Genomic DNA, 16,382 nt, shown 5'->3' on the forward strand with positions numbered 1-16,382 from the left:
CAGTCCTCCGCGAAGGTACAGCAGCATGGCGACGGGACGAGGCGTCTCCGTTCCCTGGACTCAGGGAACGAGGGTTACCATACGTAACCGAGACGTTCCCTTTCGTCAGCAGGGAACTCCGACGCCTCGTCGGGGGAGTTCTCCTGACGAATTGGGATCCCTACCAAAACGCCATGGTTCTGGCCCCTTCCAGCGCCCAGCTAAGCTACAGCCCTGCAGCAGTTTCCAGAAATGTTGCGGGAGCTAGCTAGGGAATCACACTGCTGTTCCGCAAGACCCAATCAGTGGATAATGGATAACACTGGGAAAGCGTGCCCGACCCCAAGGATATAATAGGGGGAGGGAACGCTGCGGAAGCTGAGGTAGCCTAGAGGAAGGCCCTCAAATACACACATGTACTAACCACGTAGGGTAGTGAAACATATGGCAGTCCTTGAAGGTAGTCCCAGTCCAGAGGAGTGAGGAGCGTACTCAACAGGGATGACAGAATGAGTCTGTCAAGGGGAAGACACGGCTGAACTGCACGTGGCAATTATGGGTCGCCGCAGGGACCACTGGAAAGGCACCCAGTCTACTAACAACTCCTTACTGAAGGTAGCAGACCTGGTGCCAGGCGGTCCGCAACGCCTGACACCGGAGGGGGTGATGGAGGAACTCACGAGGTTAGCCGTTTGTTGGGTAACCAACGGAGCGAAAGACGCACGTATCCGCTCACGGAATGGCGTCGCAAGCCGACACACCTATTCCCTCTAATTACTGGCCATAGCAAGTACTCGGGAGGAAACAGGTTCCACACGTAGGCTATAAAACCTAGCGAACGTGTTCGGTGTCGCCCAGCCCGCAGCTCTACAATGTCTGTTAGCGAGGTGCCTTGTGCCAGAGCCCAGGAAGCGGCAACACTCCTAGTGGAGTGAGACCGCAACCTGGGTGGGCAGGGCTCACCCTGGGACTCATAAGCCCTGGTGATAGCATCCACTAGCCAGTGGGCTAACCTCTGCTTGGAGACAGCCTTCCCCTTCTGCTGGCCTCCGTAACAAACAAAGAGCTGATCTGAGGTCCTGCAGCTTTGCGTTCTGTCTATATAAACCCGGAGGGCCCGGACGGGACAGAGAAAAGCTAGGGCTGGGTCTGCCTCCTCCTGGGGCAGCGCTTGCAGGTTCACTACCTGGTCCGCGAAGGGAGTGGTAGGAACCTTGGGCACATATCCGAGCCGGGGTCTCAATGTAACATGAGAAAGGCCAGGCCCGAACTCTAGGCACGATACGTCGACCGAAAAAGCCTGCAGATCCCCTACCCTCTTGAGGGAAGCCAATGCTAACAGGAGCGCTGTTTTAATGGACAGGATATTAAGCTCAACTGTCGTCAAAGGCTCAAAAGGAGGACTTTGGAGCGCTCTAGCACTAAAGTTAAGTCCCAAGAGGGTACAGGGTGCAAATCGCGAGGTGGATTTAGCCTCCTAGCACCCTTGAGGAATCTGATGACCAGGTCGTGCTTCCCCACGGACTTACCGCCAACTACATCGTGATGTGCGGCTATTGCGGCAACATACACTTTGAGAGTGGAGGGAGACAGTCTTCGCTCCAACCCCTCTTGTAGGAAGGAGAGCACGACTCTGACCGGGCAAGTTCGTGGGTTCTCCCCGTGGGAAGAACACCAGCCGACGAACAGGTTCCACTTCAGAGCATAGAGGCGCCTCGTAGAGGGGGCTCTAGCTGAAGAGATGGTATCTACCACTGCCTGTGGCAGGCCATCTAGAACCTCCGCGTCCCGTCCAGGGACCAGACATGGAGTTTCCAGAGGTCTGGACGCGGGTGCCATAGAGTGCCCCGTCTCTGAGAAAGAAGGTCGTTCCTCAGAGGAATCGGCCAAGGAGGGGCTGTCGCGAGGAGCATGAGTTCTGGGAACCAAGTCCGGGTTGGCCAATACGGGGCTACCAAAAGGACCTGCTCCTCGTCCTCCCTGACCTTGCACAGTGTCTGTGCAAGAAGGATCACTGGGGGGAACGCATATTTGCGTAAGTCCCGGGGCCAGCTGTGTGCCAGGGCATCCGTGCCGAGAGTTCCTTCGGTCCGGGAGTAATACCACTGGCAATGGGTCGTGTCCAGAGAGGCAAACAGGTCTACCTATGCGGCTCCGAAGATTCGCCAAATCAGCTGGACCACCTGGGGATGGAGTCGCCATTCTCCCGGAAGGGGAGGCTGACGTGAAAGCTCGTCGGCCACACAATTGAATTCCCCTGGGACATGAACGGCACGAAGCGACCTCAGATGCTTCTGACTCCATAGGAGGAGGTGGGAGGCGAGTCGCGACATACGACGGGAGCGCAGACCACCTTGTCGGTTGATGTACGCAACGGTCGCAGTGCTGTCCGTACGGACCAGTACGTGCTTGTGTCTGAGAAACCCCTTGAGGCGACACAAGGCCAAGCGTACTGCTTGCAACTCTAGGCAGTTGATGTGCCAATGCAGCTGGGGCCCCGTCCACAGACCCGAGACTACATGCCCTTTGTACATGGCCCCCAACCCTTGGCAGAAGCATCTGTGAATACCACAGCATGCCTGGAAACCTGGACTAGGGGCACACCGGCCCGTAGAAACACAGGATCCGACCAAGGGGTGAAGGTTTGGCGACAGTGCGGGGTGACTTTGACCCGGAACGTGCCGCTCTGCCACGCCCACCTAGGGACTCGATCGTGAAGCCAGTGCTGGAGCGGTCTCATATGCAACAGACCGAGCGGCGTTACTGCGGCTGCGGCTGCCATATGCCCCAGGAGCCTCTGAAATTGTTTCAGTGGAACCGCTGACTTGCCCCGAAAAGACTTGAGGCAGTTGAGCACTGACTGGACGCGTTCCTCCGTGAGGCGTGCAGTCTGGTGACCGAGTCCAGCACCATACCGAGATAAGAGATCCTCTGCACAGGGGAGAGTTTGCTCTTGTCCCAGTTGACCTGAAGCCCCAACTGACTGAGGTGCCGAAGCACCATGTCCCTGTGATCGCACAACACATCTCGCGAGTGTGCCAGAATGAGCCAGTCGTCGAGGTAGTTGAGAATGCGAACGCCTTGTTCTCTCATGGGAACAATGGCCACCTCCGCGACTTTCGTGAAGACACGGGGCGACAGGGCCAGCCCGAAGGGTAGGACCTTGTACTGATATGCTCGACCCTCGAAAGCAAACCGAAGGAATGGTCTGTGTCGGGGAAGAATCGAGACATGAAAGTACGCGTCCTTCAGGTCGATCGCTGCAAACCAATCCTGGGGACGGATGCACTCGAAAATGCGTTTCTGCGTGAGCATCTTGAACGGGAGCTTGTGCAGGGCCCGATTCAATACTCGCAGGTCCAGGATTGGCCGTAACCCACCGCCTTTCTTGGGTACAATGAAGTAAGGGCTGTAAAACCCTGACCTCATATCGGCTGGAGGGACCGGCTCGATCGCGTCCTTCGCCAGCAGGGCGTCGATCTCCTTCCGCAAGACCGGAGCATCCACTGGACGCACACGGGTGAAGTGGATGCCCCTGAACTTGGGAGGCCGGCGTGCAAACTGAATTGCATAGCCGAGCCGGATGGTGTGAATGAGCCAGTGCGAGGGTCTCGGGAGCGCTAGCCAGGCTCCGAGAAACTGTCGCAACGAGCCCACCCGCACCGCCGGCGTACCCGCGGAGGGGCAGCGAGGCAGAAGGCAGGGACACGGCTCCGGTGGCATTGTAGCGGCCGAGAGCGGGGTCTGGGTGTGTACTTGGACAACACCTACCTGCTTCCACCGGAGGACAGACGGCAGAGAAGACCCGAGAGTGTTCTGCTGCGGGCTGTCGCCTGGCGAGGGAAGGGGAGGAGACGAGGAGCGAGGCCCAAGGGCGGCTGCTGGTCTCCGTGCCTTCCTGCCCAGCGGCAGACAGGAGTGACGTGACCGAGGTGGCGCCACTGCTATCTGCCAGCTGGGGAGAGGGGACTGAGAGTGGCGAGACCCGAGGGTGGCGCACACTGCCGTCCCACTCTGTAACGGGAGAGACTGCTTGTTCAGCAGACCCAACCGTGAACGACCCAGAGGAGGAAGAAACTGCTCTTTTTTAGGTTTTGGGTACCACCGACCAGCTGGTCGGCGGCGGAACAGAAACAAAAAATTTAACAAAGGATTCTCCACCCGGCCCTCCTCCGGGGGAAGGAGTGGTGATGACACACACTCCCAAAGAGCAGTTTTCGTCACACTCTCTGGGTCGCTCCTCTCAGGGTCATTTCCCCTCCTTTTGCTGGGGGGGAAACGAACTCCGAGCGGGCTGGTTTTAAGGCGCTTCTGGACCACAGTGTGGACATCGTCTGACCGAAGGCCAGCGCTGTGACTAATCACAGTCAGTCATAAAGCGCAGCTCTACTCCGAGTCAGAACTACCCACATGCACTGAATGTGCAGGGGTAGTGAGAGAGGAAAAACTTCTGCAGATTTAGGCATGTTTGGCTTGCCATATTGGCACCAAAATACTTCCATACTGCCAAAATTTTTCACACACATCTAGGCACTTTAGACCCAGGAAGTGTGGCTGTCAAGTCTGAACCTTCAGCATGAGAACACACCATTACAGTAGGAACTCAGCATCATTTTCAGAGTATAACAGCCCTCTCTCCGATGTAGCAATCGACATCTGTCCTCCCCTGGGGCCCCGAATGAAATGCTTGGTCCCTCATGATAAGGACCAAAAACCCATTCAAAGCCTCGACGGCACACAGCACGCTGAGCGGCTCAAGCCTTTACGAGAAAGGGGAGGCGAACAACGTGCCGACGTGGTCATGCACTCCTGAGAGAACATGAACCACCCATGAACGCCGTCTCAACACACTGATTAGGAATGTGAAACAGCGATCATGGCCGTCAACCAGGCATGCAAGACAGTGAACGTGGCCATCGCTGGCACACGGCACGCTGAGCGTTCAAGCCCTCAGGCAAGACGAACAACGTGCCGACGTGGTCATGCTCTCATGTAGAGAGCACAAACCACCCACGAACACAGTCTCAGCATGTTTGTGACGCGCTAGAGGAGTGGGAAGCTCGTGAGGGTCTTTCACCTGGCGAGACATTCCGCACTGTAACCCTCAGATCACCAATGTTATTTGCCAAAGTAGCCCTCTCCTGGTGCACCAGAAGAGAACTAGATCGGGAAACAAGCAAAAGGACTCACCTCATAGAGGCACGCGAGTCTTGATCTTGCGCATCTTGAGCGCCGAATGACGCGCGCTGGGTTGCCGTGACAACCCACGCTGTCAACCGGCGCTCGACGGCACACGGCACGCTGAGCGGCTCGAGCCTTTAAAAAGGGGAGACGAACAACGTGCCGACGTGGTCATGCACTCATGAGAGAACATGAACCACCCACGAACGCAGTCTCACACACTGATTAGGCATGTGAAACAATGAACGTGGCCGTCAAATAAGGACAGGAACGATCGCATCCAGAAACACACGAGTGAAACGTCATCCTGAAAAGGACGCGATCTTCACTCGTGTTGCTCTTTCAGGAAGAAATTACTCTCTTTATTGTGCTGAAGCACACAGGGACCCAACGCGGCGACACAGCGGGGAAACTGCAAGCCCGCTGTGCGCACTCAACCGTTTACCAGCTGTAAAAACAGCTTTTGAATTAACAGCGTGTAGACGCAGCCGGCAGACAGGAAATCGCGCGGTCGCTGAAACGCCGTCTCACCAACACAGAGAGGTCCCTTCCCGAAACAGCAGACTCGTAGAGCGTAAGATAAATACAATCTTAAAACTCATTCACTCAGAGAGGACACAACCGGTCGGCTCCGAAGCAGAAAGCGTTTGTGTATGCGCTTGATTCCGCCTTATACCCGCACTGGTAGGCGGGCCGCGGAATGCAAACCTTGCATGCCAATGTTCATTGGCTCGTTTTAATTCACTCGAAGGCAATTGGTCTCCCTAGCGTGATCCCAATTCGTCAGGGGAACTCCCCCGACGAGGCGTCGGAGTTCCCTGCTGACGAAAGGGAACAACATTTTCGGTCCAGGTGTTTGCTGTGGGATCATCGCCCTCTAGCGCCAAATCACAATTTCAAAACACGGTTTGAAACATTAGGCTTGTTTGAGATGAGCAAAATCTGCGCAGAATTGATCACCGGTGATCAGCGCGAGATACATGCCGGTAAGAAATGTGTCCGAGTGCGGTGCGCCTTGCTCTGATGTCATGCTGACGTATGTCAAAAATCTCTCGCGAGCGCAAGGCGCATAGATATCATATAAAGGCTAGATGGCTCGTCCGCGCTGCTGGCCAATGGAGCTCGACATCCGCACACGGCGGCCATCTTACGACAGGGTGCTCGCTCACTCATAACATGGAGCATGTACTTTTAAATAACCATAACTTGCTCAATTTTCTACCGATTTTCAAACGGTTTGGTTTGTTATAAACGTCAGAGATGTAGCTATTATACTGCATACATATGAATAATTATGTTCAAAATGTTTAAGCATTCAGAATTATAGCCACGTTAATAACGTTTGTAAGAAACCAAACCGTTTGTAAATCCGTCCAGATTTCAGCGAGATAAGAGGATTTGTGTGCGTGCTGCTCACTCACCTTAATTCACAGAGCCCTGTCCTAAGATGGCCGCCGGTGATGCCGGAAGTGACTCCGCCTTGAGCCATCTAGCCTTTATATGATATCTATGGCAAGGCGCACCTGTCGGATTCTGCAGTCTAGCACAGTTGCTCTCCACTGACTGTGCTGATCAGAAGCATGATGGGAAACGACTTACTGACGACACAGCTTAATCTTCATTGGTTTAAACAACCGTGATGTATTGCTTTTATTTAAAATGTTTGATTTTAAAACTCTGATATCATGTTTTATGTGTACGTTATGTGGTAATATTCCCAAACTACCTCAGTGCGATCTCTAAGGGTTATGCAATGTCATTTTTATAAAAAAAAGAAAAAAGAAAAAAAAACACAAGAAAACAGACTGATAAACATGTATTTGGAATGGAATTAAATAAGTATGCTACTTTGGGTGTCTTGTTCATTATATTTATTTTCATATAAAAGCAACAGAACTTCAATTCCATCCAATTCATTAGCAACACTGTGCACGAGCGTGAATCCGGTGAATCCCGCGATATCCGTCTTTGATCTCGCAGGTGTCAGATCCACTGCGAGAAGAGAGAACTGTCCGGCTTACCTGCGCTTTTTCTACTCCTCCTCTCACTGCAGCCGCCTACTCTCGCATACATTTCAGGCGAGGCGAGGCGAGGCGAGGCGAGGCGCATCTCAAACAAGCCTATTAAGTCGTACTAAAGTCTCGTTTGTTGAAATCCCGTGACAGGTTGATACGAGCTCCAAAGTATTGTAAATCACCCAAGAAAATGCATAGTTTAATGTGAATGATTATCAGAGTATTTTTCTCGTTTGGTATCATTTAAAATGTCACAGTGCGACTGGTACAAATGTCTCATTTTCAATAAGTACAACAAAAGGTAATAAGGTTTTTAAGAGTTTAAAGATAACTGACTTACAAAGGAAGGTGGTCTCTCAGGACAAATGGTCACACACCCCGCAAAGGTGTAACCTCTGAATGCAAATTTATTTTGTTAGCACATGTTTCCATGTGAAAGGTTTGTCTATATAATGAAATGCAGATCTCTCAGAGGGAGATCTCTCAGCCTCATGTATTTCTTAATGTTGGGTTTGCATCTCTTTTCTTTATTCCAGAGCATTTTATGTTTTGTATCAATTATCTTTGAATTGATTATGAAATTGGCATGATACATTTACCTGACAAAATAAATTGTTACATTTGATTATTCTAACTGACTTTGACATTGTTCATTTAATGGTTAAAAGGAATAGTCAAACATTCGCTCACTTTTAGTGAGGCACAGATATTATTAAAACCTTTTCATTCATGGAGTCAGATGAAATAACGAGAGAATACATGATTAATGTATTGCAAATTTAACCAACCAATACTTTGCATGAGTGAGGACAGAACACGAAATAACCTTCCCCGTGTATTGGCGAACCGGCATTTGACCAATATATCGGGCCTTACAATTAAAAATAATTAAGTTGATAATTAAGGTGAAAATTGTGGTTCAGTGTTGTATAAAAAAAATATTGAGAACATTTCACAAATAAAACCAAGACATACATTTTCCTAATTTGTTTAAGGAAACGTACAGTTTTGAGGCTGGAATTGAGGAACTGATTAAGATGATAAATTTAAGGAAAAAAGGCTACCTATTTATTTTAAGAGAATTAGCTCAATTATGCGGTTTTATTTAGAACCACCATTGTTAGTTCCCAGAATGCTTTGCACATGGCTGGAAATGGAGAGTAAATATTGAAATTAAGTAAAACAAGTTTGTTTCTGTGATGTACTAGTAGCATACAGTCTTTTAATTATAAAAAATAACTCAAAGTCAAATATAAACAGGTCATTACTATTCACTTAAATTGACACAATTTTGAGAGTCAACTTAAAATTCATATTTCACTAAATATGTTAAATATTCATTGTGTTATAGACTTAATAAATGAGGGGATTTTACATGCTTTATTCAGGTAGATGCCATGAAAGAAATCAAGCCTTGACTACTCAAAAATATCATGTGTAATATTGTTACCATAATTTTGTTTAAAGTAATTAGCACATACATTTTTTTACACTGTAGTCATGAGGACATTTTCTTCTTCATTGGTGATATGGAGATGACCCGAGGATCTCCCGCTTATGGTCAGATTCTCATATTCAGAAGAGTCTGACTGGTGAACATCAGGTCTGGGACGGACAGTCTATGGGAAAAACACATTGATTATTTATTACCCGAGTTTTGAATGAACAAACTCTTTTGCACTTGTAGTTTTTGATATTTCATTTACTGTGAGTGTGTCGTAGAGGTCAGATGATCTGGACTTGAGGTCAAGAGCTGCATATGTGCCTGTACTGGGATCATCGTCCTATAGGGAAACAGAGAGAAATATATTATATACACTGTACATATATTGAATTTATTCTGTAGTTCTTTGATCAGCTCACCTCACACTTGTGTATTGCAGATTGTCTGTTCATTATTTTTCTTGTACTGTCAAAAAAATAAACATATAATTCATATATAGATAAAAACGACATATCCTTCTGCATTCGTTTTTAAGTAAATTATACTTATACTCTTTATTATTTAATTTACATTATAAACAGGATGATGATGATGAAGATGATGATGATGAATAATCCTCCAGATGCCGCTGTGATCACAATCACATTCCCAGCAGCAACATGATGAACTGAAAGAGGAAGATCATCATGATTAACTCTCCAAACTGATGAATGATGTGAAGATACAGGAGTGTGTTAATAAAAGCTTCACCTGTGACAGTTACAGCGTCTGATCTCTGAGATCCATGTTGATTGTGAGCCTGACAGTAGAAGCGTCCACTCTGTAGTGCACTGAAACTCTGTCCAGATCCAACAGCTGAGGTTTCATTCTCCTTAAACCAGCTGAAGTTCAGAGCAGGAGGGTTTGAGTCACTGATGCAGTTCAGAGTCACTGAATCTCCCTCCACTATTACACCAGATCCACTCATCAACACTGAGACGTTCCTGGGTGGATCTAAAACAGACAAAATTTAAATCTTAAAATCATCTCAACACAATCTCTGTTTTTTATGTAACCCTTTTGTCACCCAGCTCTTAAATTAAAGGAGTGATTTCTTAATCTTTAACCCTTTTTTTCCCTTACTGAATCATTCCTATGGCAAAAGAGACATTCCGATGTATAAAAACTGTGTCTAGGATAAAATATGATACTCTTACAAATCTGATAATAAGAGGTTTCCCAGAAATAATAATCAATGAATAAACCAATGCGAAAATGTCACTAGTAAAAATAAGAATTAGTACTTATACAGTGTAGCCTACTTAAATGATGAAATGATTAACACACACACAATAACTGCAGTTCAGACTTGTTAGTCTACTGTATTCAAAGATTGAACAATGAAAAAAAACAATACAGTTTTTAGAGGAAAAAAAAAATAGTTTGAACCAGTTAGGATAAAGTTTAGTTTTTTGTTTTTTATAGAGTGCACTCTTTAGTTTTTAGAAACGTTGGCGCGCGTTGGAGCTCTTATCCATTGGAAACAAATTGAAAGCAATAATCCTACCAGTCAGGAATGAAAAGAACCTTGTCCTCACGATCAGATGAGCAAGCTTGTTGCACGCAGAACCTCTCTCTGTCCCGTTGTCCTCAACGCAGATGAATGCTGATCCTCCGGGCGGCAACACCGTCTCTCCTCACCGTCCGACTTCTGACGAGGCTGATCCTTCCGACTCAGTAGCGTTAGCTTAGCGTTAGCTTCACTCAGCTAGTTCAGTTCTGTCCTAGCAACGCCACTCAGCTCACTCTCTCGCGGTACGGGTCGATAGTAAACTCCACCGCAGTCCACAGAAACGAGAGGTAAGTTATCCAGGCCTAAAGTCACTGAGCTATATAATATTTCCTCTTTCTCTCGTGCACATGTCACCTTCATGCACCAGCGCGACACGCCATCTCTCGTCCTTTTTTTCTTTCCCTATAGGGTATATGTCGAACGTCGCATTACGAAACCGGAAAACAGAACGCATCGCTTCCGGTTCAGGTCTTTTGTATGTGCTTCTTGCATTTTTTTACTGTTTTACTCAAGATAACTTAAAAGGAGCGAGCAAAGATGATCATAACCAATGTCCCTCGCATGTGAAGATCGATATTTAAAAGTAAAAAAAAAAAAAAATCTTCACACTAACGTTTAGATATTTAAATAGAATAAAACGCCAATAACAAAGTGAGATAGGTAGGTTAGCTGATTACCTTAAAATTCCATAGATATCGGCGTCAGTTCATACGGCTGTTAACACTTTCTATGACAAGCGGATGCGATGAGACCAGGTTTCCGGTTTCGTCATGCGACGTTCGACATATACCCTATTCTCCCTACGCTTCCGGTAATGTCTCTTCTTCTACGCTTCCCATCTAGCGAAGCGCACACAAAGCATCACCATGGAATAAACAGAATAATACAGATTTGTTTTTAACTTACAACTAAACTATGAAATTCCTTAATATTTTAACATATATGTTTTACCATCAAAACATGAAATAATGTACATTACCATGTAGAAAAAAACATTTAACACCCCAGTGTTATTTAACTTGTAAACACAAACAATATACTGATTTAATAAGCAATCAGGTTATTACATTTAAAAAGACTAAGTTAATCTGCACTCACACATGACATTGAGCTGAACCTCAGGAGAGATGTGAGTGTGTCCGTCTACAGCACAGCTATATCTGCCTGAATCCTCTCTTCTGACTGACTGCAGCAGGAGTTCATTGTTTCTGTCTCTTCTCTCAGTTAATGGCTGTGAGTTTCTGTACCAGATGAATGTTGCTCTGTCAGTCAGAGCGCAGCTGCTTTTACATCTCAGAGTGACTGAATCTCCCTCTGTCACTCTCTCAGGAGACTCCACCTGAAGATCTGAACACAACACACACATTATATCTAGTGCTGCTGTCATACACTGATTATTATTCAACATAATGCACAGAAGAAGAGATAAACCTCACCAAACTCACATGTGACAGTAAGAGTCACTCCTGGATAACCAGTCCATTTGTCTTTATCAGTGATGAATCTGAAATAGTACATGTGTGAATCCTTCAGTGTCACATGACTCAGTCTGATGGTGCAGTTCTGCTGTTTATCTCCCAGATACTGAAGCCTCTGACTGTATTCAGGGTCCTCAGACAGATCTGGAGTGTCTACACCATTCATATACTCATTGGTCCAGAACACTTCCATGATCTGATGTCCAGTAGGGTATTTATAAGTGCATCTCATTATCACTGTTGAGTCCTTTAGTGCACAGATGTGTGAATGACTGTAACTCACACCCCAACCAGCACTAGAAACCCCTGAAACACAGAATTCATCATGATGAAAATGTTGTGTTATAAAACAGCCTTAATGCGCTGATTCTTGATGCCTGTGCATGTCTGAATGTTGTTCATGCAATTGTTTTTAAAGTAAAAAATTGGACGATCTGATCTGAATCATGGCAATATTAACAATGAAAATTTTGAGATTATTAACAATGTGACTCACTTCACTAAATGATAATGACAATTATTTGACCTGATCATCTTTGTTTTTGGCTTCATTACCAACAAATAATGTCTTTTTACACTTTACAAAAAACACAAACTATCATGAAAACGTCAGGAGTCAAGAGCCCAACTAATGCAAACACTGATCACCATAATGACAAAACTATTATTTTCAATAAAACTTTAAAATAACTTTTCAAAACTTCAACATCTAAGCCTCTGTTAATTCAGAGCTTCTGTAGACGTCTGACGGAATAAAGTCAATCAAATTTCAAATGATCCCATGATTTATTCACCGTTAAGCCATCCTCAACATCCTGGCTCAATAGTGAATAGCGCTCCTGATTTTGAAGTCCATAAAAGTGCATCCATCCATCATAAAAGAGCTCAGGCTCCGGGGGGGGGTTAATAAAGGCCTTCTGAAGTTCAGCGATGGGTTTGTGTAATTGTATACCACAATGTCACCTGTTATGCTGAATAACAATGGCTTCGTTATCCTACACAGCAAAATCCCCAGTGTTAAATTAACACTCCTCAGTGTTTATATGTGTCCACACTACAGGGTGTTAAAAAATAACACTGAAGCAGGGTTGAAGTTAATGAGATAATTAAGTGATTAATTAAGTGATGATTGGCCATTAGTGGTGACACCTGATGATAACAAGCAGACTCACTGAAGGAAAGAGAAACAAGAACAGAAAAAAGAGAAACACAAGAACTACTGACTTCGAGCCATTATTGCACTTATTATTTTACCAGTTTGACTTTATTTCTGTCATACATCTACACACGGTCTTATTTAGATTTAACAGAAGTTTAGATGGTAATGTTTTATGGAATGTTTCGTTCAATGTCACCATTATGGTGGTCAGTGTTTGCTTTAGTTGGGCTCTTGACACTTTCCTTTGTAACATTAGTATTTCGCTGGCTGCTCCGACTCTGTGTTTATAGAGCATATGTGTTGTGGCAAGAGAAACTATGATTTGGGCTGTGTTTCCTGAAAACATCGCAAGCCTAATTTGATTGTATAGACCATTTGTTGCAGTTGGTCTGCAATCAAGTTAAGTTTAAGATGCTTTTGGAAATGCAGCCCTGGTTATGTTTCAATGATGAAATTACTAGTGACCTGATTCAATAATGTCACCCAGCATTGTAAACTGATTATCTAGTTGTTTTATTAATTTTTCACTACAGTAGTTACTTCCAGCAATGTTTTAAAGATCTGAAGGATTTAAAATCACACACAGACATCAAGAATCTACATATGAATCTCAACAATGGTGACAATCAAACAAATGCTTAATGTTGCAGTGCATGATGGGAGCCCCAATCAGAACGCATCAATGGCTGACATCATGCATTGCAGCATGAATAAATTATGCAGCTGAATTGTCCTGTAATTTTCATTGTTTTTCCTGTTGGCTTTTATTTTGCTATTGTTTTGTTCTGACTTTAGTAGCTTGTTTTGTGATGTTCAGAGTTGATCTGTTTGTCACTAGTTTGTTTATTGTCACCATTGTTGAGATTCATATGCTGATTCTTGATGTCTGTGCGTTTAAACACAAAAACTTCTTTGCTCGAAGTATTTTCAAAATTTTTGATATTGCTGTTGGAACTCAAACTGTAGAATCTCAGAGCTACAACCACCAATACTAAAATGAGACATCAATAATATAGTCAAAGATTTAGACTCTGAATGACATCAGGGAATCAGGACACTACATGATGATAATGCTTTTATCATCAAAACATATTGTGAGCAGGTCATGTTTTCTCTTGCAGTAACAAATGTGCTTTATAAACACAGATTTGCTGCAACCAGAGAAAAACTAATATTAAATAAAGAAAAGAGTCAAGAGCCCAACTAAAGCAAACACTGACCACTTTAATGGTAACTTGAAAAGAAAAGTTCCATAAAATATTACCGTCTAAACTTCTGTTGAATCTCAAGAACTTTTGTCGATGTATGACAGAAATAAAGTCAAACTGGTAATAATAAGTGCAACAATGTGTAATAACTCGAAGTCAGTAGTTCTTGTGTTTCTCTTTTTTCTGTTATTGTTTTTTCTATTTCCGTCAATGATTCTGCTTATTAACATCAGGTGTCACCACTAATGGCCAATCATCACTTAATTAATCACTTAATTATCTCATTAACTTCAACACTGTTCAGTGTTAATTTTTAACACCCTGTAGTGTGGACACATATGTACACTGAGGAGTGTTAATTTAACACTGGGGATTTTGCTGTGTATGTTTTCAGTAGTTTACAACATTTCAATCATGCAATTCATATTTACTTGCTGTATGAAAACGGAATAATATCATATTAAACTACTTTATGATATTTTAAGTTATTTCAAGGGACATTATATTTATACTGTAGAAGCCATTGTCTAATAAGGAGAGGGCTGCACTCTTCTCAAAGTGCCATTGTAGTCGTAAGTGCTGAGAATTCACAAAATTTACTTCTACTTTCAAACTTAAGGATAAAAGCAAGTTATCTAATTTCTTAAAGCTAAGAATCACTCTCCCAGTTATTTAAGACAGCTGAGAAGTCTCTCAAATAGTTAGGAGTTTCCGGTAGGGGCTTGTGTTGTGATGCACTGAGGAGACAGAGACGAGGGAATCTTTCAGGAGAGGAAGAATGTTTTTGAAATGTTTGACAACGAGCAGTTAATCAAACGGTATCGTTTATATATTGTGCAATTTATACGTGAAAATGGATACGCAATTTATGGTGTGTTATACCCACGTACCCCACACCAATAATCCTACCCAAGGGGTTTACAGTACGTATCATATGAACGTAAAAACTCATTTTTGTGTATAAATTGCATGATAAACACAATGCGTGCTATAGAGACGCATTTCATGAGATTGGGTTGGTATATCATAATGTATTCTCTTGAAAATTATTTAATGTCAAAAGTGTGTAAAATCCTCATAGGAATTTCACCATTCAGTGTGAATGTTTCTGATAATATTCTTAAATAAGGAAATCCCTTTTGTGGCACAGCAAATTGTCGAGAATCATCCCTAAGACTGACACTTAAGATTTAGTCCTACACTTCACTTAAATTACGACTGAGATGCTTGATAACTTACTTTTAATCGCAGCTTTGAGTCAAGATTTGTTTTTACACTTAAGTCAATTCTTATCAGTGACTACGTTTACATGCAGCCAATATCCGGGTTATGGTCGGGTTAAGGTCACTATTTGGGTTTCTGAAACATTCGGAATAACCCGTTTACATGCGTGAGCAGAGAGAGTTACTACTGTATACATGGAATTTGTAATCAATTGGTAATATCCCGATGTAAACGGCGACGCACGGTTAGCGTCTGGACGTACAGAAAACCTTAAGACGCAATATGCGTCATTTCCGATTCTTCTTCCTGTATCCAAAGACAACAACAACAGCAGCAGCACGCGGATAATGAATAGTTCGGGGCAGATAGCGATCGCCTTTGTTTGCGCTTTCCTCCTCGCTCCAAAAGTGTGGTGCTGTGTTGCGTCTCGCCATGTTTACCTCTACTTCTTGTTTACTTCCAGTATAACGTTACTGCACGCGGGTTTCTGTATGCGCCGTCTCTACTCAAAAGACCAAGATTCCTTGCGAAAAGAACATGCGCAGAGCACAAATCAATGTTCCTTTTGATGGGGATATGCCGATACGCGTTTACATGACCAAATATTGGGGTTAGAAAAGGGGTACCCCAGGTATAATATCCGGGTTTTTAAAAACCGGGATATGAGCATATCCGGGTTTTTGCCGGTGTTTACATGGCCGTGCGCGACCGGGATATTGCTAATATCCCGGTTTTGAAAGGGTTATTTGCTGCATGTAAACGTAGTCAGTGTTCTTGTGAGTAATTCTCAGAGGCTTGATAAATACATGTTCAGAAAACAGAAACGTTTTAAAACTATTTCTTGCAAATGATGTAATGTCATGATATCAATTTGCGAAAGAGATCCGATGTTGATGATTTTAAGGACGTTTATATAGTTTTTTGCACAATGCTTCAGAAATGTTTTGTAATTAATGGCTTTGTTTGAAATGTTCAATGCTGACTTAATCCTACATTAATGAAATTGTACCTCTTGCTTCAGATAAACTTTGCATAGTAAAACCCATGTTCTTTATGTGTGTGGCGTAAGGATAATCTTTCTCCCGCTCTAGTACACTCTAAAAAGTTTAACTCATTTTTTGTGTGTGTGAAATTTTACACTA

General features: G+C 44.3%; 1 protein-coding gene across 3 annotated transcripts; it reads right to left on the reverse strand.

The window, feature by feature from the left end:
- Positions 1 to 7,481: 7,481 nt before the first annotated feature.
- On the reverse strand, positions 7,482 to 10,984 carry LOC307152727 (uncharacterized protein). 3 transcript variants are annotated; one of them, XM_079861614.1, is made up of 6 exons: positions 10,166 to 10,984; positions 9,370 to 9,612; positions 9,190 to 9,286; positions 9,039 to 9,084; positions 8,882 to 8,959; positions 7,482 to 8,794 (listed from the first exon to the last, which is right to left on the reverse strand). In XM_079861614.1, exons 2-6 carry the CDS (start codon positions 9,584 to 9,586, stop codon positions 8,663 to 8,665), a joined length of 570 nt encoding a protein of 189 aa, XP_079717740.1. In that variant the 5' UTR covers positions 9,587 to 9,612; positions 10,166 to 10,984; the 3' UTR covers positions 7,482 to 8,662. The 3 variants fall into 3 exon arrangements, with proteins under 3 accessions (XP_079717740.1, XP_079717742.1, XP_079717741.1); XM_079861616.1 differs by having other exon boundaries at positions 10,197 to 10,603; XM_079861615.1 differs by having other exon boundaries at positions 10,186 to 10,601.
- Between the last annotated feature and the right edge of the window lie 5,398 nt (positions 10,985 to 16,382).

Source organism: Squalius cephalus (genome assembly GCF_949319135.1).
Source record: "Squalius cephalus genome assembly, chromosome: 2".
Taxonomy (NCBI): domain Eukaryota; kingdom Metazoa; phylum Chordata; class Actinopteri; order Cypriniformes; family Leuciscidae; genus Squalius; species Squalius cephalus.

Bases quoted from the DNA above. Each gene is read 5' to 3' on its own strand.
- LOC307152727 (XM_079861614.1), bottom strand. From the start codon at position 9,586: ATGAGTGGATCTGGTGTAATAGTGGAGGGAGATTCAGTGACTCTGAAC. The intron at 9,085-9,189 runs GTAAATTAAATA...TTTTTTTGACAG, and splicing joins ATCATCATCCTGTTTATAAT to TACAAGAAAAATAATGAACA. The intron at 8,795-8,881 runs GTAAATGAAATA...TTTTTCCCATAG, and splicing joins ACCTCTACGACACACTCACA to ACTGTCCGTCCCAGACCTGA.